The sequence below is a fragment of the Folsomia candida genome, unplaced genomic scaffold, assembly GCF_002217175.1.
Source record: "Folsomia candida strain VU population unplaced genomic scaffold, ASM221717v1 Fcan01_Sc016, whole genome shotgun sequence".
Lineage (NCBI taxonomy): Eukaryota > Metazoa > Arthropoda > Collembola > Entomobryomorpha > Isotomidae > Folsomia > Folsomia candida.
In genome coordinates, this window is record NW_019091208.1 from 2,775,676 (window position 1) to 2,798,080 (window position 22,405).

Here is a 22,405-nt window from a genome sequence, read left to right on the forward strand (position 1 = left end):
GTGCTTTAATTACCGTTAGCGACGGCCCAAATAATTAGCGCTTCAAAAATGAAGGTTTTTGAAGCTCTCGAAGCAATTGTCGTAACCTTGTATTATGATAAATTGTCAAACAATCTTGGTCTCGTCCAAACTCTGTAACAATCAAAATTTAAGGATTATAAGCCGTTCTTAAAATGCATTTTGTTGTTATTTTAAACGTATTGAATTATATATTACCTCCAACTCTACAATTTCAGGGTAGATCTTCTCACAGATCAATTGTGCCACGCGATCACCTTCATTAATTTCGAAATCGGCGTCCCCAAAATTGAACAAGATTACTCCCACATTTCCACGGTAGTCTTCATCAATCACTCCAGCTAGTAGATGAAATAAATTTAGTTGCTAACACTCCTTTAATCAACCTATCATTCATCAACTTGATTATTACCTCCAACATCAAGCTTGTTCTTTAAAGCAAGGCCTGATCGTGGTGCGACTCGACCATAATATCCGGACGGAAGTTTAATTTGAATGTCCGTCTTGACCATACAGGAACCACGGGCAGGTACAGTGTATTTGTAAGCACTGCAAAAATAAAAATGTATTATGATAAATTGTCAAACAATCTTGCCTCCAACCAACTCACCTAATAACAACGATGATGACGGTGGTGATGCTTGGTTTGGTGTGACCTTATCACTGTCGTTAAACTTAATTTCGCAACGTCAATTAAAATATTATTGGGAGAAAAGATGTTGAAGAATGGAGTGAGATGTAGGGCAGCTGACGACGTGGAGTAAGTGGCTACGGCTTCACCTGCGCGGTTTCACAAATACATGAGGATATTTGAACTGTGAACCAGCCAATCCCATCATTCCAGCCCCGTCCTATACTGAATAACTAACATTGGAACTGTTTATCTCTATAGGATACCATGATCATTGTCGTGCATCTAGAAAGTATTGAGCATTGGCCACTGTTAATAAATCCAAAAGGCTAAATGGCCGACCTCTCCATAAGCTATAACATGTAAAGTTTCGAAATTAATTGCACGGTCACTTGTTGATGGATTTTCAAAATGGCGCCCGTTTTGGAAACCTTGGACCTTGGGGAGAAATATATATTTTCAGATTTTTCAAATTCGGCCCCACCCCCTCGAAATTTAGGTCACAAAGTCAAAAAACAAGTAACACTTCTTTGTCGGATTTTAAAATTTTACGACTGGATTTGATGGACCTGGGGGAAAATTCTTGGCGGAAATAGGCAGGTCATCATATTCAGCGGCTAGTGGGCCGAACCCCCTGCATTGGAGTCATTGTGGGGGTGGTCAAATGTAAAATCAACACACTTAATGTAGTAAAAAATTCCCCTCCACCGTAGTTTCCGAAGTTCAACGTCGCCAATACCCGTAATTTTACCAAGGCCCCATACGTGAACTACATTCCATTGTCGTAGACCCCATGGCGACAGGGGGTGTGGTTATCGGCGCTTCTGCCAATACCCTGCCAATGCACGCCATGCGACATATCATTTTTCTCAGGCCGGTAAAGAGATTTCAGTGGCATCTTTCAAACTTTAATATGCCACACCCCTTGTGGGTGTGACTACGGGTATCCAATAGGTAAATTTAAACCTGGTCATGTGACATATTATTTTTCTCAGCTCGCCAAGGGGATTTCAGTGACGCAATTAAAATTTAGTAAACCACGCCCCCTGTGGGTGTGGCCGTCGCTATCCAGTGAATCAACTTAAACCTGGTCATGTGACATATCAATTTTCTTCGTACGTTAAGTGGATATCATTGACGTAGTTAAAATTTTAAAAGGCACGCCCCCTGTGGGTGTGGTTATAAGTATTTGGCGAATCTAACCAAACCTGGTCATGTAACATATCAATTTTCTCAGCTCGCCGGGGGGATTTAACTGACAGTTAAAATTTAGTAAACCACACCCCCTGTGGGTGTGGCCGTTGGTATACAGTGAATAAACTTAAACCTGGTCATGTGACATATCAATTTTCTTCGGACGTTAAGTGGATTTCATTGACGTAGTTTAAATTTAAAAAGCCACACCCCCGGTGGGTGTGGCTACCCTCGCCCTGTTGGGTTTCCGAATTTCAATTTTTCTACTAGAATTTTCTGATCAATCTATGAAAAATGATCTGTTTCATCGTTTGTTTTCATTTAATTCAAAAAGTGGCTGACAACCACACCCACAAGGGGTGTGGCTTTTCATGGTTGATTTACACCACTGAAATCCCCCTTGAGTTGCTGGGAAAATTGATATGTCGCATGACCCTGGTTACGTAGATTAGCCGAATCATAACAACCAAACCCACAAGGGGTGTGGCTTTTTAAGTTTGAATTACACCACTGAAATCCGCTTGAGTTGCTGAGAAAATTGATATGTCGCATGACCCTGGTTACTCAGATTGGGCGAATGCTAACAACCACGCCCACAGGGGGTGTGACTTATTAAATTCTAACTATACCACGGAAATCCCCTTGACGTACTGAGAAAATTGATATGCCGCATGACCAGGCTTACGTAGTTTCACTGGATAGGGACAGCCACACCCACAGGGGTGTGGTTTACCAAACTTTAAGTGCATCACGGAAATCCCCTTGGGCAGCTGAGAAAATTGATATGTCACATGACTAGGTTTAAGTAGATTCACTGGATAGTGACGGGCCCACCCACAGGGGGTGTGGCATATTTAAATTTGAAATATGCCACTGAAATTTCCTTACCCGCCTGAGAAAAATGATATGTCGCATGGGGTGCCTTGGTAAAGTATTGGCAGAAGCGTCGATAACCACACCCCCTGTCGCCATGTGGTCTATTACAATGGGATGTCGTTCACACAGGGGGCCTTGGTAAGACTACGTGTATTGGCGACATTGAATTTCAAAAACTACGGTGCGGGACAATTTTTTGCTACAATAAATGTGCTGATTTGACATTTGACCACCCCCACAATGACACCAGCGCAGGGGGTGCGGTCGATTAGTCGCCCAATATGATAACCTGACTATTGCCGCCAAGAATTTACCCCCAGGTCCGTCGAATCCAGTCGTAGAATTTTCAAATTCGATGAAGAAGTGTTACTTGTTTTTTGACCTTGTGACCTAGATCTCAAGGGGGTGGGGCCGAATTTGAAAAATCTGAAAATAGATATTTTTCCCAAGGGTCCAGGGTTTCCAAAACGGGTGCCATCTTGAAAATCCATCAACAACCTACCGTGCAATTAATTTCGAAACTTTACATGTTATTACTTATGGAGAGGTCGGCCATTTCACCTCCCGAGAATTCCCTTGCTCAGTACTTTCTGGATGAACGATAGGTCAGCCGGTCGCTCACTAATTTTACGCAATCGTTTGATATGCACTATTTGAGATGTGAATGGAGAGGAAAGGTGAGCAATTTCATAATTCTGGGCTGAAAGTTTTCTAATAACTTTGTACGGACCAAGAAAGCGATTCGAAGGTTTCGAGGACGTACCAAAATCAGGCTTGATCTTATGTAGTGAGCATCACAAAATCCCCCAATATTAAATTCAATGGAAAATGATGTTTATTATATTTTGCGCGATGAGTCTCTTGTTTACCTAAGATAGAATATTGAGCAGCTATTCGAGCAGCTTGTAAGTCAAGTAAATATGTAGGAGGTAAACCTTCCATATCTAATCCATTTTCATATGGTAATAACGGATGCGTACCATGACATAAATAGAATGGTGAAAGTCCGGTAGTTTCATTAATCGCATCGTTAAGACTGAACACTATGCTATGGAGAAAAATCTCCATTTAGAGTTATTCTCATTCACATAACATGTGAGTGCTTGAGTAATTGTACGATGCGATCTCCCAACTTCACTCGCAGTTGAGGAATATGGTGTATAAATATAAATATAAATATGGTGTAAATAGCCGTGATATTTAATTGGCGAAAGAATGTTTTCGTATAATTAGCATGATCGGCAGAGAAGTTGTCCAAAGTGAGCCGACGCACCAAAACGACAAATCACTGACTTTAGCAGAAATGACGCGACCGTATTTTCTATATAATTGGCAAAACTTTCTGCAACTATGAATTTGGTAAGCTGACATACACAGACGAAAACATATTTATGCTTACCCGGGCGGCTCGGAATAAATTGGCAATGTCAGAAGATGGAGGTTGGAATTTCATGGGATTTATTTATGCCAGGCACTAACGTGTTTGTACTCTTAGCTTTGGCACAAATAATACAAGATTTAATATACTCGGCAATGTCTCGCAATGTGATGCTGACTCAAAAAGTAAGTCATCAAAATTCGTGGGATAGTGAACTGCTCTCTTAGGCCTTTGTTTGGGAATTGGTTTATATCGTGGGTGTGGCTTCGGGACAGAAGGGGAAGGAATTATGTCGGGTTGTGGTAAACCAGAAGACGTTGGGACCGGTGATTTGATTGGGATATGAAAATTAAAAGCTGGAATAGCTATAACAGGTAAGGGGCTTTTGGGGGTTGGTGGCAAGAGGTTACGCTTATACAGTCAATGGAAAAAGTATTGGCAACCCCCACGCCAGCTAAATGAAATGGGTTCTAACCAGTGGCGGATAAATAGGGTATGTGGGGTAGGTGTGACATAGGGGCCCCCGGGTGCGGAGTGGTGTATATACATATTACTATACTCAAGTTTGGTCAACGAGTTTCGAAAAATAAATTTACTGATACTTCGGATAAATTAGTATTAGGTTAGTTGCTATTAAGAACTCACATAACTATTAGTTTTGGAAAACTACAAGTAGGTGGTTAGGTATTTATGTATATATTTTGAAGGTACATACATAATTCGGTTACAATTATTTATTGCCGATTTGGAATAATTTCTCACCGGTCTGTTATAAATTCATAACGGGTCAGTGGTAGACTCAAATATATATCTTCGATTCGATTCTGCATGTCACTGCAACCAAGTTATTTCCAGTGTGTAGGTAGAGTATGTAATCCTGGTAGTTGCTTTTTTTTGGTTTTGGACATTTTTTGCAAGCGAGTCCGCAAAATTTTCGCAAACTTTAGTGGCCTAATAATAAATGTGGGGGCCCCTCAACAGAGTGGAGACATTTTTTCGCCAAAAACTGATTTTTTGTATTCTTGAAATATAACGAATATGTCCCAAAAATTATATTTCAAGAAAATTTGGCGATAATAAAGTTTCATATCTGTCAAGTGGTCCCAAAAATTTATTATCAAGCCTAAAGTGTGCGAAAATTTCAGAGGTGGGCAAGATCAAAGTTTTCGGGGATCAACAAAAAAGGTCAAGATCAATTTTTGATCCTCGCAAGATAAAGATCAAGATAAAGATAAGTCTGTCGAATACTAAAGATCAAGATCAAATGCCACATCAAGATTATAAGATCAAATCATACAGTATGCACGGAAATTGAAGTCACCATTACGTATTTTTAATTGCGATATGATCCTGTCAACTTAGATCTACTTACAACAGCATATATTCAATGTTTATATGGTTTTGTATATTGCAATTGTTTGAATTTCGCCACGGTCACGATTTTAGCCCTCAAAACCGTTTTTGGCGAAAAATTCCTGTGGGCGTCACAAAAATTGTACACGGTCGTACGATAGCTCATTTTCTTCGTGAGGCCTTGCCGCAGCCAATAAAAAATATTACAAAGACCAGAAAAAATCATCCATGAAGTTTTCGTTTTGGCCTCTCATTTTCAAGTGGTAAAAAATTACGACCTTTGACCTGTCGATGACCTTAAAAATCGGCGACTCGGAAATAATCGGCTATGAGTTTATACAACTGCGTGCGAAGTTTCTAAGATCTAAGTTGATAGGATCATATCGCAATTAAAAATACGTCATGGTGCCTTCAATTTCCGTGCATACTGTATGTAAATTCCAACTATGTTGCAGATATTTTATATATATAAACCGATAAATACATACAACTGCGTGTAATGTACATTGTACATACGTGTAGTGTGTACACTACAAATACTAGATAACCAAAATTAGTTTTCTAACTAATTTTAGTTATTCAAAGCTGACAGCGTGGACGCTATTATAATTTTGTCTGGTTATATCTATTGGTTAACAGAACGTTTACCGTGATTTTCTAAGTTGCCTTTATACTTCATTAATCATTTCTTTAAAAATTAAGCAATAGTTGAAGTATCAAATTGTCGCAAATTGTTGACGAGCTAATAATATTCGCATGTAGGAAATAGATCGTCGTTTGAAGAACTGGTTCCATTAATCAGTAAAAAAAAAACTAAACCTCGTATTTTTCGTTTCCTTGAATATACTTTAATGTAATGGATAAAGAAAATAAGAAATTTTACAAAATTTATGCTTTAGAATGCTACTTTTCATATTTTTAATTTTGAGTTTGAACTTTGATCTTTGATCAAGATCGAAGATCTTACAGAGCAAGATCAAGATTAAAAGCGAGATCCGAATATCATAAATCATGATATTATCTAGATCTTTGATCTTTATCTGATATCTGAAATAATGATCTTGCCCACCTCTGGAAAATTTTGCGGAATCGCAAGCAAAAATGGTAAAATAAGAATGATGTTCCCCTCTATATATTAATCGGTGTCTTAATCTAGCTCGCATAATTGACGCCAAATTCCCCACGGGTCTAGAGAAATTTCATAGCAAGTTAATATTCCCCGCCTATTTTGATCTTTGAATTGGGAATTATTGAGACGATAGTTCATCAGTAGTTCGGATTAAAAGTAAAGACAAATAATTTAAGTTCGCTAATAACTTCGGTCATTTGTAAAGCGATACGGTCTGGCTTAATTTTATCTTTTGGAGCGGTGCAACGTAGTGTAGACTGAATGTTTTCTTTAAGAAGTTAAAATAGTTCGATTACACTACCACTATCAAAAAATGTCGGCAATCGGAGTTCTTTGTAAGAAAAATCATTTTCCCTATCAAGTCAGCGAGAATAATTTAGTTAAATCGACAAAATGTTCTTGCTGAACATAGTACACAAATTAACAGAAACAAAATATTATAAAATCAAACATAGTTAAAAATTTTAAATATCACAAAAATCTCCCACCTAGGGGCCCCGAGTTGGCTTTATCCGCCACTAACTATAACCTTGGAATGCACTATACAATTAGCATGAAAATTTGTACGCATTTAGAAAATATAAAGTAGTTTTCGATTATAATCATGTTTTATTGATTAAAATTAGATGAGCACAGTTTTTAAATAATTTGTTGGAAAATTTGCAAAATTAACCCGCAAAAAGTATAGGCACCCTCTAACTTAAAAAAATTATAAATCAAAGAAACGCCAATTTTATTGCGTCAAACTGCTTCTAGTAATGCATATCATATCCCCTCGACGTAGTACGAGCAGAAATACGCATTGGAATTGATTCGAAAAGTCTTTTAATAACAAGTTTTGACATGGCTGCCTAATATTCTTTCGAAATTTTGGCCAGCTCGTTTTTCGACGAGTGGTTTACCACCAGTCTTTCTTTTCTGAACCCGGACAATCAGATTCACATCGGGAGACTGTGCAACCAACGAAAGAAGCTTAACCTCTTAGGTCTCCAAAAACTATCACCGTTAATTGGGGTAGCTGTTTTGGGTCACTGCATTTTTAGAATATTAAATTCCTCACATGTCAGGTTTTTGCCAAATAATTTCACATTATCGCTTGGAATAATTATTTAGACCTCATTGGTCATAATTTCATTGATAATGACCAGCTAACTACGCAACGACCTAGTCATTTAACCCCAAACCATAATCGATCCTATTATGTGCTCGACTCCCAGACGGCAGCATTCATTTTTGAGAGCCTCATTTTGCATCCTCCAAACTCTAACCATCCAACCCGCACCGAATAAGTTAAATTTACTTATGTGAGACCTCTAGACCCTTCTCCATCCATTGGAAGTCCATTTAGGGTGATATTTAGCTGATTTAAATATCTTGAGTTGGTTCGTTTTGGGGGCCTACTCTTCTATCGGGCTACTGGACCCTGAAACCCCATGGTAAGATTTTTGATTGATCACAATATTGTATAAATATCGACTCCATAATTTGTTCTCAAATTCTAATTGGTTTTGGGTGTTGAAATCTTCCGATTTCAAGTAGTTTGTTTCTTGATTCATCAGCTGCTTTTGGGCGTAGGTGATTTTTTTTCTTTCCCATAATGGAGAAGTAGAAATTAAAATTGTCATTTTATATTTATTGGGTACATTTCAAACAGTAAATATGGAAAAGTATGTTTTCTCTTTGATTTTTCGATATCAAGGTTTTTTGCCAACAAGAATTGATTATTTCTCGCCGCGCCTAATATAACTCGTTTGGTGTCGCCATTTTGGTTCCAGACAACACAACTGCGGACTTAAAATGTAGCTAACGTCATATTTTGTCGCCTAATTAACTTACCGTAATGAGTTGTGGTAGATGGTTACGAAAATTGTTTCGCGTAATTAATTTGGCCACATGTTGCCAATACTTTTTGCGGGTTAATTTTGCAAATTTTCCAACAAATTATTTAAAAACTGTGTTCATCTAATTTTAATCAATAAAACATGATTATAATCGAAAACTACATTATATTTGCTAAATGCGTACAAATTTTCATGCTAATTGTATAATGCATTCCAAGGTTATAGCCCATTTTATTTAGCTGGCGTGGGGGTTGCCAATACTTTTTCCATTGACTGTATAACTCTGTTCCCGGAGGGGAAGTAAAAGCTACCGCTGTTGCAGCGTGATCAGTTAATTGATGGAAAATTGAGAGTGGGGCTGGTATTTTCTCCGTCGGTGCAGGTGTACCAAAGAAGTTTACTGTGACTTGTGGCGGACTACTGGTGCGTGGTAATGTTGATGGAGGGAGGATGCTGTGAATGCGTTGTCGTTGTTGTACAGTCGGAGAATGGTGAGGAGGCCGACTTTCACTTTCTGCTCTTGTGCGCTTTGTGGTGCATGGAGATAATTGTTGAATAACAGCAGTGAGAGTAGGACTTGCTAATCGTCCCGGAGGTTTAGGGATTGGAGAAGGAGTCTCATCCTCTGCGATCGGAGGAATCGACAAATGAGGGGGTGGGGTGTGACAACAGGAGAAACGGATGACGGTGGGGGTGATGCTGAAGAAGATGGCTTAGCTGATGGTGGAATAATTCCGATCAATCTACCTGCAGCATATAATGACCAACGGAGCAGCGTCTTTTTTTGTCTTAATTGCTTTGCATAGGCATTAACATCACGTACAGAGAAAAGTTGATCGTCCGGATGGACTTTTGAACGCGTGGACTCTGCAGGAGTCCTTGAAATATCGGGTTGCTCAGGGGAGAATTCTGGGCCGCTTGCAGGCGCGGCGGAAGATGATTTTGGCCGGGGGGACAACCTCAAAAGTTTCCCCAGCCGCACGCGCCTTCGGCGCTCGCGAAATTTCCCGCGCGAAAATACGGTCAAATTATAATTTGTATTTGGCACTTACATAAATACAGTATACATACCTATGTATAAAAAGGCTGTCTTTTTGCCAGTTGTGATTCCTTAATTCCTGTAAATTCCCTTTCGCAGTTTTTATACATTTTTGGTGTCTTTTTGCCAGATAGCATGAGTATTTGAAAGCCTTTTACCTATTAGGATCATGTTGTTATTTACAGGGTGTTAATAAAGTCCGATCCCATTTTTCCTGTAAAAAAGTGAAGGCTAGTATAAAAAAAACTACCCGTGATACTTACAAAAAATGTTCGACATATTTACCTTAGTATTTGGTCTTGTTACCATTTACTTTAACCATGCCCTCAACTCTTTGTTTAAGGCTCTGTGCTAATTTTTCCAATGTGCCTCTGGAAATCGAATTCCATACATCTTGAACTTTTTTTTACTAGCTCTTCCCTCGTCCGGGGTTGTGGCTCTTTGTATACATTTTCCTTAAGTATGGACCACTGGTTCTTCAGGGGATTCAAATCTGGGCCGTTAGCGGCCCACACCCCCTTGCTCCAGACCGTTGAAACTTGCGTCTTGATGAGACTCAAACTCGCTTTTGCTGTATGGGCTATAGCACCATCCTGCATGAAAACTATTTTTCTTTCATTCGGAAATATTTCCTTGTTCCCCATGCTATCGAAATAGATAGGTAATATTTTTTCCATATAATGCTTTGCATTGACTGATTGGCCTTTTGGTATGATATGTAGAGGGGTCACGCAACGTGCACAAAATCCACCCGCTACCATAACTTTAAGCCCGAATTTTGGGATCGCTCTTGATGGTACATCCGATTTGTTTTCTGTCCTGTAACGAACATTTTGTTGGTTCAATTTTGGATATAGTTCAATAATAGATTCGTCAGTCCAAAGGATGTGACTGCGCAATTCTTCACCAAGTCTTTTTTCACTCAAATGGGCACTTTTCTGAAGGAGTTCTTCAAATTTCAGACGGTCATCGATATATTTTTGTGACATGAGAGGTTTTTTTGGTTAGTTTGTAAGCTGTGTGACCCCACTTCGTAGTTTTCACAAATTTTTGCACGGTCACACAGTTAATTTGCTTCTTCTTCTCTTTATAGCGTTTTGAGTCATTTAACTCCCTTGCTCAATTACGTAATGAACTACCGGTTTTCTTGCAAAGTCTGTTTTTAATCATTCTTTTTGTGGTAGGTGACACCTTTCTGGGTCGCCCTGGTCGCTTTTTGTCGTGGACAAAATTTTTATTCTTCCATTTCCAAACAGTTCTGCGGCTGCAGCCCAATTTTTGCACAATTTCTGTAGGTTTAAGCCCCTGCTGATGCAATGTTTGTATCTCAACTCTAAGATGCTCATGACTTACACGTTTAGTTGTTCCTCCCATGGTAAAAATTTGAAATAAATAACTTCACTGGTTCAAAAGTTCCAGCTGAATTTGTAACAACCACGCTCCAAAAAATGCATGGGATCGGACTTTATTAACACCCTTTATGTACTAGCCTATGAGCCCGCCTAAGAGACGGGCCACATTTACAGTTTTTAATAACTATATTAAACGAATTAAAGAAAGGCAGAACATAACCGGAGCAATATACAAATATCCATCTAAATTAAAATTCCAGAATAAATCAACAGCAAATATAATTCAGAAACGGTATCATAACGGTATTTTTATTGAGCAATTGAAAAATGATGAATTTTTTTGTTTACCCAAATGGTTCTGAAAAACTGCAACATGTTGTCTTTGCCGAGCTATCATTTTGCCAACTTGGGTTACTAAAAATTTCTTGGAAAGCGTAGGACATAACAAATGGCGACACTAGGTATTTGCAAACATTTTGAAGTTCAAAATCTTTTTCAGATTGACAAAGAAGCCGTTGGGCAACTGGGGAGTTTCCAAGTTGTTATGTATCTCTTATTGTTAGTTCAAAGATTTTAACCAAATTCGTCAACAAAATTAAGGAAATAAATGGCAAAAGTTTAAACTCAAAATAATAAAACCGAAAAAGATTTTTGAGATATTTATTACAATCTACGCGAATTTTACCACAGCTTCATATCAGTTCCTTGAAATCGAAAATAATTTGTGAAGAAGTTTTTCATTATTTCAATACATAAAAAAATATTTTTTGCTTTCTCAACGAATAAATTCTTATGAATATAATGTGATCTTAATCTCAATTTTTTTCGGGGGGACATTACCATTACTTGTCCCCCCGGCAAATTTTCTGGGGGGACATTGTCCCCCTGTCCCCCTGCTTCCGCCGCCACTGGCCGCTTGTCTCTTTATCCTCGTCTGAAGCGGAGGCGTCAGGGACTTGGGTGACGGCTTGGGGTAAAGCGCGTTGGTATTTTCGAGGAGGTTGGCTCATAAAATAGTAAGTTTGAGTACAAGGACTAACACAGTGGTAAGCATTATAATGATAATAGCGTTCATGCAAAAAAGAATCTGATTAGTATTGAAAAGTACGCTGGAATAAACCGTAGTAACGTTAGAAGTAGCTCACCCTGTAATATACCTGGCACCTTTGCACCTTGGCTGCAAAATTATAGTAGTTCAACAAAATAGATCAATAATTTTTAAGCAATTATGCACCAGTGGTGCATAAAAACGAAGCATAAAATAGATCAATAATTATTATGCAATTATGCATCAATGGTGCAGAAAAACGAGGAAGATGACAAAGTATTTTGCACCACTGTTGGAGATTAACCGTGGTGGGTCAAATAAAATTTCAAAAAATTTGTGTCAAAATTATATAATAAATTCTCCCGGCTATTCTGTACCATTGGTGCGTTTTGCATCAATTAACCCAATTGTTTCGCATCATTTTGTGTTACCGATTGTTAGATACCAACGGTGCTATTAATTTATTAAAAAATGGACCTGATCCATTCTAGTGAGTATCAATTGATGCTCATCCAATTGTTTCGCATCAGCTTGGATAACCAACTGTTCAATACGAACGGTGCTACCTATTCCAAAATTGTAGTGCTTCCTCGATCCATTTGCACAATTAATTCGCACCATTTGCGCCACCGATTGTTCTATACCAATGGTGCGCCTAATTTATTCTATAATGGTCAGAGGGATTATTAATTAGCATCAATTGATGCAAAAAACTCGTTAACACACAGACAGACGGACGGACGGACAATAGGAATTCAATAGCTCTCGTGCTACGCAGGGTGAGCTAATAAACCGTAGTAACGTTAGAAGTAGCTCGCCCTGTAATACTTCAGTGACAACATAAGTTGGTATATAAAATTCTGCACCAATGGTGCAAAATAAATGGACACAAAAATGCACGATTTTGATGGAATTTTATACCAGTGGTAGAAAATAAGCGGACAAAATAGATGCATAATTTTCGTTGGGTTTTGCACCAATGGTGGAGAATAAGCGGGGAAAATACACCCAGAAATTTGACATGATTTCGACTTTTTTAGCCTCCGTCGTGGGGATGTATATCTGTCGATTATTCTGCACTTTTGCTGCGTGTTGAATCAATTCTCCCAATTGTTTGTCACCATTTTATGTTATCGCCTGTTCGATACGAATGGTGCTATTAATTTCCTAAAAATTGGACATGGGCCTATTTAATTAGCATCAATTGATGCAAAAAACTCATTAACAGACAGACGGACAGACGGACAGACGGACAGGAGGAATTCAATAGCTCTCATGCTACGCAGGACGAGCTAATAATCAAGCGGGGTGGACCTGAAGACATGAGCAGCGTGCATGTTACATCGCAACGAAGGCTCAGAGTTGAAGGTCACGGGTGGACGGGAATAATTATTTGAAACTGGTTTAGGATTACGAAATCTCATATATGGGCGTCTTGGAGTGGGAGTGGGAGTAGGAGAATTATTTTTGGGACGGGGATGCGCCATGACTATTATGTATGAATTGTATCCAACAAGTTGGGCTTTTATGCCTGAGGGTTATTTTCAAGGTGAAGAGTCTCCACGTGCAAGTGATCACGATTCGGAGATTTCACTTTTTTTGTGTACGTTTGGAAGGTCACCCTGCATTTAATCAGACCCATGCAATGTCATGCAACGCCATGCACCAAACCTGTTTCCATACGATTAATGCAAAACTGTTGCTATGCACTGATGTGCACCAAGGAGGATGAAATGGAATGCGCCTCGATAAAAAGTGGCGTCCTTTTTTTGTCCTTATGCAATTGTGGCGTAGCAACAACACCAAAGACACTCAATTACCAAGTGATATACTCATATCCGAATATGCTTCATATATGCTTAAATATGCTTATCACTCTGATTTTCGCTACATCTCGTAAATCTCGGTAACCCTCAAAAATGCGCAATAATTATGAGGAAGTCTCAGTCTCAGTATCAAACAGAAATACGTTCCGGAGTCATTGTGAAATCGTACTAGAGAAATAAAGGTTTCACCATACCTCAGACGTTGAAACGGGCGTCCCCAATTCGCGGTCCGGATCGACGTGCAGAGGGGTGGGGGGGGGGCGGTTGAGGAACAATGGGCGTTGTTAGAAAGATGTTCTTCGGTATCCTGGCAAGGTCGCCAAATTTTGTTCCCGAATATTTACGTGTTTAAAGCTGTGGATGGGTTGGATGCAGAAATGAGTCGATGTATGGAGAAGAGATGTTGTGAAACGGAAAGTGTATTTATTACGAGTTGAACAATAAATGAGGATGCTGATGCATCCTCACAGCTTACATTACTACATACATTCGCTTAAGGGCATAAGATCCAGTTCTCGTCTCCCAGAACTGGATATTATCTCCTATTCAGTTAATACATTTCATGCATTACTATATTACATATGTATATCAGGCTCTCTCATTATTCCGTCGTACTGGAACAATGCTAATAAGAAATATTTCCTGGAGCGACTTGAATAACTACTGTTTTAATCATATGAAAAAACATCCCGCATAAGTATGGGAACGTCTATGTATTGCGTCATCATTTTAGTGGGTGGGTAGTTTAGTTCTTCCCGTCTTTCCCATGTTAAAATTCCGTGTGGCTTAATGTTTTCGTTGGGTGGGTGGGTGCTAAAATCGAGAATTTTTGATGACGTAATGTATTAATGGCTCCAAGAAGTAACCACCTCAATCCTGCCACGTACACATATCAAATCCCTTCCGTGTTTAAAGTTTACGAATCTCACAAAGTCAAAACCAAGCTAAAAATTCTCATTTCGTCCTATCCAAACCTTCCCCCTGTAACAAGATCAACTCTTTCGGAATATGCACATTTTTAACATTAATAATTAATATACGTACATACATACATATATCGCAAATTTTTGTAACTACTTAATAACTACAGAAATTAATTCACCGTATTTTATTTTAGGTCAGTGGAAACGTCAACTTTTCCGCCGTGAAATTAATATTCACCGACATGTTAGGAAACACGTCAGACGACGGAGCCGAGAAACTACGCCTCTCCCGAGAATACCAGTTAATGAATGGAAAGAAACACGAAAATTTAGTCGAAATCCTGAAATCCACCGACACGCCTTTCACCCTAGAAGATATCAACGTCTTGCTAAATATTCCCTGTGTCCTGAGAAACGACGACGTTACGGAACACCTTGAGAGTTTATCTCTCCGGGCAAAACGAAGAACGCACATTCCGACGTTATGCATTCAAATGGAGTTATGCGGTAAGACGTTTTGATAAACATTTCAGAGATGGATTTGATTTCCAGGGGGATGTCAGTCTCATAGGAGCGTCGTTATAAAGGGATAAGAAAGGGCTTCATTTATCTTTCTGGAAGGTTCTTGAAAAAAGTCAAAGGATCTGAAATGGGGCGTGAAGAGACGGTCACGGCAACGTCGTAATTTGGTATCTATAATGTGACCAGACACACTCCAACCAAAACCACAGGCCATTATTGGGACCTCGTCCTACGCTGTAGGGTTTCATCATCATCGAAGAAATAAACTCCATTCAGAGCCCAGTAGTAAAAAAAAGTTCAATAATAACGATGGTCTAACTTCTGGTTGAAAAATAGATATCTCTGTGCTGATAAGAATCATACATACACCGCATAGTTTTCTTTGACATACGTGTACAAGGAACGGCTTAGAGAAGGAATTAGAAGCACAAGCTGGTCAATAAATATATATATAATTATATTGGCTCGGTACGTGATGCGAGTTTTCAATAAAATCATTCCACGAAGTAAGAGGGTTACCAATTGAGGTTGCGGTCTTGTTATTTAGAAAAAGCAGGATTCTCCGTTATAAAGGGATAAGAACGGTATTCTTTTGTTCTCGCTGGGGAATAAAAAAATACATATCAGGAAATTCAACAATGTGGGCAAAAGCCTCCATCCTACAGGTTTTTAGGGTTTATGTACATATTTATGTGATTTCGCCTTAGTTTCGTTGCTTTGAAAGATTATGTAAGATCAAAACCCAGATTGGGGTTGAAAAATTGTCAACCGTGAAAACCACTAAGATCCAACCATCCCCGGCAAATTAAACCCGTTTCGAATTGAAACTCGTCTTTTTTTACCATACCTGAAATAGATTGCCTCCGCGCCGCCAGCTTTTTTCGGACGAAGAACAAAACGGCGGATGTAATCAGGGCTGCGACTATTAAAACCGGCGCGATGTACGAAATCATATTATCGTCCGGAGCGGGTGACTCAGTAAGTGATAAATCGTCCATCTCGTTGAAATATAGCTCGTCCTCGCCACCTTCACAATCCACTACGCCGTCCTTGACTTTCTCCATAGGAATGCATTTATCACCACACTGGAATTGCCCTGCTTCACAATTGTATAGCTGAGCACAGAATATTTCGTTTTCGTCATTTCCCCCAACACAATCCACTACCCTGTTGCACAGTCTTGTGAGTGGGATACAGTCTCCTTTCCCACATGCGAAGTTATTTGGACCGCAACTAAATAATACCCAGATATTGATTAGGAATTGTACATTTGTATGAATTTCCTAATTTTTTAATACCGATCACTGTCACGAATCCAGGCTAGCGTATCGTCCGTCCAAAGCGAAAAGTAGTACACATCACCAGGGTGACATCTTCCAGACTTGTTTCTGCTAAAATAATTATTGGCGTACCCCAATAGATAGTATCTTCCATATATCCAACTGGCAGGCCCAAAGTCTCGCCAGACGCATTTCATTACAGCATTACCTAAAATAGCATGAATTCAGGGTAATCGACAAGTTTCAGAGAAATCATTTCATCGAGTCAAACCTTCATCCACAGTTGCACAGAACCTGTTTTCGTAAACGTTATTAATTTTGAATCCCACCCACCGACGAAGACATTTATCGTGACGCTGAACGGTAAGATTTTGGTAAACCACGACATTCTTTGGGGAGCCCTTCTGCAAACCAGCATATAAGACAGAGCGATCACTGCTCTCAAATATTTCAACTTTATTGAAACGTTCCGCAGAGAGTGGGAGACAAACTGGCTGAATATTTTCCGAAATTTTTATTGGATGTTTGAGGTGGTACAAGACTGCATTGTGGTCTGCATTGGTCCAGTGTCGCTCGGTAAATTTGGGATGGATTGATATATGACTGATCTAAACGGAATAAATATATTTTAATTTAATAAATTTAGGATGAAATAATTTGGTTGAAGATCTCCGTTAGGGAGGGTCCACACATTGCGTCATGATTTTAGTGGGTGGATGGCATATTTCCCATGTTAAAATGTCCCTTAGTGTGTACGTTGGACGGGTAGATGTTAAAAATCAAGAATTTTTATGACGTAATATATGGATGGCCCATGAATAGGCAGTCACTTACAGGGATAACAGTCCTAGTAATACCCAGCACTGCATGGTAGTTTCGGAACGGAAATATCGTCAAATTATTATCATTGTTAGGAGCAACAATCCCCAGTGTACCTTCGGAATAGATTCAAAATGTTAACTATGTAACAATCAAACGAATTAATGTCTGAGGGTTTTCTAGTCAATTAGTCAATCTAATTAATTATCTAATTAAATAGCATGCGTAAACAAGGCGACGCGTAATTAACAAAATTTTTCGTTGCTTAATAAATTCGGCATAAGTAACGAATCTGGTATCTATTTATGTATGTATAAGTAAAGAAAACGACATACTCGACATTACAATCGTTGTGCAGAGATGATGCTCCCCGAAATATCTGTTTCAATCTCCCGTCCCTCATCATCCGTCACCCTGATAATGGCTGACCAAGGAAGAGAAATCCTCTGCTGCTGGCCAGAAAGGGTTTTTTGGTGAAAAGTGAATTTTCCACAGGACGTGTCCAAATACTAAAAAAGCATAAACCATTATTAACAGAGGGTGGATATGTATGTATGTAAATTCCGCAAAATATGCATGTACTAAATATATGCTTAAAAAACGTGAAAATATGCCCACAAAAAATGTTTTTCAACTTAAATTTTCTACTATCTTTATGAAAATATAATTTTGGAAAAACCTTATTTTCTGAATTAAGAAACATATTTTGACATAAAAACTTCGAAATGTCTTCTAAAAATAATCATATTTAGAAAAATAGTCGAAATATACAGGAAAACTTGTATATATACCCAAAATACTCACAATATGTATGAAAATATGTGATATGTACGAAAACCCTAAAATATGTCAAATATGGAAAACTATATTTGAATTTTTTTCGATCATGCTTAGATGTAATTTCAGTATAGGATGTTTTAATACGATCCGATTTGGTATAAAAAAAGTTTTAAATACATACATAGCCGCCATCTGATTATTAAACGTGATATATAGTACTTGCCTGTGACCCAGTCAGCCCCATCAAACAAGGGACCAAATAGAAGAAGAGCGCATGCCCATTTCCCATTTCTCGTGCCCTTATTTATTCCTCATGGATATTAAATCTCAATAATTCAATCGAAATGTGAATACCACTTAACTTTCACAATGAGAAATATTACGCTCCTACGCTCCAAACGCAGATTTCGCTTGTCGTTACTTGTCAGCAGAGTATCCTATGTGAAACTAAATTTGAGCCAGCAATGGTTATAAAGGGGAGTCACTACACTCTAAGAAATTGGGTGAAAGGCGTTACCACCGGAAAGAGCGAGGATCACCGTAATGGTGATACAACTATCACCAAAATCTATCACCATTGGTGGTGATAGCCGTTACCACCAACTATGGTGGTGGTTCCTATGCTCTATAATCCATCTGGTACATAATTGACGATTATAATCGCCGGTTATACTTCACAAAATTTGCTGATAGTACGACGGAATCAGTAAATCAATTTGTAGAAAGATTGTCGGTAAAGCAATTATCTCTAATATTTTGATCAATCTACATAAATCAAACTTTAATTAATATCAAACTTTAATTACTTTCAGTCAGTGTCCTATCTCATGACTGAAAACTATTCGCAACTTTAATTGCTGGTGCAATTCCACAATGACGAGCAGCATAGGTTTTACATATATACGTATATAAATACATACATGTTAAGTATCTCTTAAAGCATTTAAATGAAGCAATAAATTGTGAAAAATGCGACATTTTTGTATGAAGTAGCGAAATTATTTTTATTTATTCATCACCAGACAGTGAGAAATATGATGGTGGTATATCACTGAGCGGTGATAGAAAATTTCGACCATTCTACAATCACAATTGCGGTAGAGTCACATATAGTCACCGCTCGGTGACAGAATACTGGTAAAATTTCTTAGAGTGTATCAGCAAAAATAAAACTATGTGGTCAGTGGTATTTTAACTTAAAAGATTTCCCACATTTAAAATGAAAGGGTATGCGTGGCGAAACAATCGTTCCTAAAATGTGCATCGTGTACGAAGCGATCCGTGGAAAAAAATGGCAAGGTGGTTGGGCTGTGCAAGTTATTTGTACCAGGAGGAAGGCTGGGCATACTTATCCGTGTTGTAATTACGCATGTATGTATTGAGCATCACCAATAACTGCCAGACTTTCGACTTAGGTTGCTATCAATGCAATGTGGCACTGCGAAAGATTCAGTGGCGGATTAATAGTGTTGGTGACCTAGGGGCCCCCGTGCAAAGGGGGCCCCCGGGTGCGATGTAGTTAACAACGAAGTTATCCCATCAAAATTGACGAATGCTACAGAAATTGAAATACTGTAGTTATGTAAGTATTATGTATCCATTTCACAATTTGTTTGTGAAATTCTGAGCAGAATATTACATAGATAATTTGGAGATATTAATTCTCTTTACTTTTTTGATGTGTTGACAATTTTCGCATATAATTTTTGCATATAATTTTCGCATATAATTTTCGCATATAAGTTTTAGTAGACTAATAAAATTTGGGGCCCTTATAATTTTTAGATTTTTGCCTAGGGGCCCCGTGAAGGCTTAATCCGCCACTGCGTAAGATGAGAATGTACATATTCTCAACCAGGCAAATGCCAGACAGCTAAAAAAATCAGGAACAGGGAGCAGGCTTAGGTTAATTATTTATTATTAATTATTTCCGATTTTTACCCGACTAATTTCAAATTTTTCACGCACAAAAATAAGCGAATAGAAAATTTCGAGCGTGCCGGAATTTTCAAATAAATTTTCTACTAAAATCAGAATTTTTAAATACGATCTAACGCTTTGAATTTCCGACGGTTGTGGTTGTGCAGAATACATAATAGCGGCACAAATTTTCTGCAGGAGTATGTATGTCGATAAAACAAAAATATGCAGGTATGCAGAATTGAATATGCCTTGTGAATTTCTGTCGGGAAAATTTATCCTTCGTTTAATTTACTGATAATGGAGGTCTCCCAACGTATGCTCACAGATTTGGACCAAACTAGCGTCAATCGATCATACATAAATATAATTAGTATGAAATTCGCAAATGGAACTATTTGCCACTGCTCAAGTTTAGAGGAAATATTTGCATAAAAAGAGGAGAAAACGCACCAAAAGGTTGGCATATTTTTAATTTTCCAAATTTCCTGCGCATCTTTTCTGTTTTGAATGCAAATATCTCCGCCAAACCTGCGCATTGGCAGATATTTAGTTCCATTGGCAAATTTGATACTAATCATATTTGTGATCGATAGACGCTAGTTTGCTCCAAATCTGTGAGCATACGTTGGAAGCATACGCATTTGGAGCATACATACGTTTGGAATACCTCCATTGTAAGTGCTTTGACTTTTCAAAAAAGTCAAAATTATTTTTAACAGCACAACCATACCTCACACATTCCTTACTGCACGCATAAAAGTGTATGTACATACACCTTCATTATTATCAACAGCACACAAACTACACGAGTATTTAAATCCGTATTTTATTATTCAAATGCATGTGTGTAGCATACTCATGAGCAATGAGTTTGCTGGTATTGTATTATGAGTTATCATTGACTTCGTCTTGTTTAAAACTCCTTCGCCGTCATCGTGGTCGACTCTTCTTTCTTCTTTATCACTCGCCTCACAAGTGATTGACAATCAATTATTCTATTTTACTCGTGCTTGTGGTAGTTGATGTATGTACTTGCGCAACGACTGACGTCCAGTTTCCCAGAAATACATTCAGAATTCTGCTATTTCTTATGTACTTACGTAGATACACACTCTTAAGAATGGGGTTAAAATTATAACCAAATAGTAAATGTACATATGTAAGTCTACCGCAGTGCTTATAAATAAAGTTGTCACAGAGTGGTTATGAAGTTTCATCTACTTGGTATCAAATTGTAAAAAGAGCTAATATTTATGAAGGGCTGAGCTAAGTAATATGAATGATACATGTGGCGCCGTGTAACATGAGGCATATTCATAGATAGGTCACATGGGTCAAAGCTCTCTCAACATGGACCACACACTGTGTGCATGGCCCCTTATCAAGCGATACTTCTACACATGAAGGACCAATTCGTCCGTAGAATTTTGTAAATGGTTAATACAAATATCCAGATTTCTTTATCATGTCATTGTGCATATTTATTTAATGCGGATGCGTACCTATTAGGGCATCCAGAATCGGAAAATTTTGAAAACCGGTTTTCGATTTTGCCGATTTTGGAAAACTTTTGTAAAACCGGTTTTCGATTTTTCCGGTTTTTTAAATTTTCGCAAAACCGGTTATTTTCTCTCAATTTTTAGCGAAAATTAGTTATCGAGAATGTGCGAAAAATGTATTCGTGGAGAATTTCACCCAAAATCCTAAGTTAAGCATGATTTTGTATGAAACTATGTGACATTGTTGTTATACAAAATTAGATTACTGTACTCTTATTTTTGTTTGTATCGGAACAAAAAAAGTTGTTTATTTTTGGGGGCTTTTCTACTCTAGATATTATTATTAAATGACGATTTCCATCGGCTATCGCCGGTAAAAAAGGTCGTATTTTATTTTCTGCAGTTTTAGCTCAAAAACCTGCTCAGAGGGTCCGAACTATTCAATTTAGACAGTTTTTAAAATTTCCACGTCCTCCTGTGTGTAATGGTATGGGTGAAAGCACTACCTTTTTCGACAAAACTTGACAACTTTCTCCTTCGAATGTGACGCAACCAGTAGGCCCACAGCGGTCAAACTTCGCATGGACAATCCCCTGGGTAAGCTTTCGGGTCATCCTGAAGCGCTAGGCCCTACCCGTACTCCTTGACCTCAAAATGACATTAGCTCAAGTTACAAATTTGGTTCATCCATCACTATTTTTTAAATAGCTCGCATTTCAAGAATCCCCAATCGATTTTCTTCATATTTGGTAAAAAATGATTCGAATAATTTGTGCTATTATATTCGTTAAGAATTTTTAATTTTTCTCTAAGGTCAACACATTTTTTCAAAAGGTCAACAGGTCAAGTCTCACATAACCCCATAAGTGGGGTATCGTTGGACAGGTCTTGGCGGGAAGATTCAGAATATATATACTTTATGGGGTCTGGGACCACCCTCCAGTTTTCTAGAGACTGATATTTATTATTGAGCT

General features: G+C 38.3%; 1 protein-coding gene and 2 long non-coding RNA genes across 3 annotated transcripts; all 3 read right to left on the minus strand.

Moving 5' to 3' along the window:
* Nucleotides 1-90: 90 nt before the first annotated feature.
* On the minus strand, nucleotides 91-588 carry LOC110856531 (deoxyuridine 5'-triphosphate nucleotidohydrolase). The gene is made up of 3 exons (XM_035857135.1): nucleotides 431-588; nucleotides 217-359; nucleotides 91-132 (listed from the first exon to the last, which is right to left on the minus strand). The coding sequence occupies exons 1-3, from the start codon at nucleotides 528-530 to the stop codon at nucleotides 106-108; spliced, it is 270 nt and encodes an 89-aa protein (XP_035713028.1). The 5' UTR covers nucleotides 531-588; the 3' UTR covers nucleotides 91-105.
* Nucleotides 589-16,137: 15,549 nt separating this feature from the next.
* LOC118437781 lies at nucleotides 16,138-16,792 on the minus strand. Its single transcript, XR_004836351.1, has 3 exons — nucleotides 16,682-16,792; nucleotides 16,429-16,618; nucleotides 16,138-16,363 (listed from the first exon to the last, which is right to left on the minus strand). It is a non-coding gene; the product is annotated as an uncharacterized LOC118437781 (long non-coding RNA).
* An 88-nt stretch (nucleotides 16,793-16,880) lies between these two features.
* LOC118437782 lies at nucleotides 16,881-17,679 on the minus strand. Its single transcript, XR_004836352.1, has 3 exons — nucleotides 17,565-17,679; nucleotides 17,245-17,345; nucleotides 16,881-17,018 (listed from the first exon to the last, which is right to left on the minus strand). It is a non-coding gene; the product is annotated as an uncharacterized LOC118437782 (long non-coding RNA).
* Between the last annotated feature and the right edge of the window lie 4,726 nt (nucleotides 17,680-22,405).

Excerpts from the sequence above, each read along its gene's own strand:
- LOC110856531 (XM_035857135.1), bottom strand. The coding sequence starts at position 530 with ATGGTCAAGACGGACATTCAAATTAAACTTCCGTCCGGATATTATGGT. Across the intron at positions 360-430 it reads GAACAAGCTTGATGTTGGAG|CTGGAGTGATTGATGAAGAC; the intron begins GTAATAATCAAG and ends TTCATCTACTAG. Across the intron at positions 133-216 it reads CTGAAATTGTAGAGTTGGAG|AGTTTGGACGAGACCAAGAT; the intron begins GTAATATATAAT and ends TGATTGTTACAG.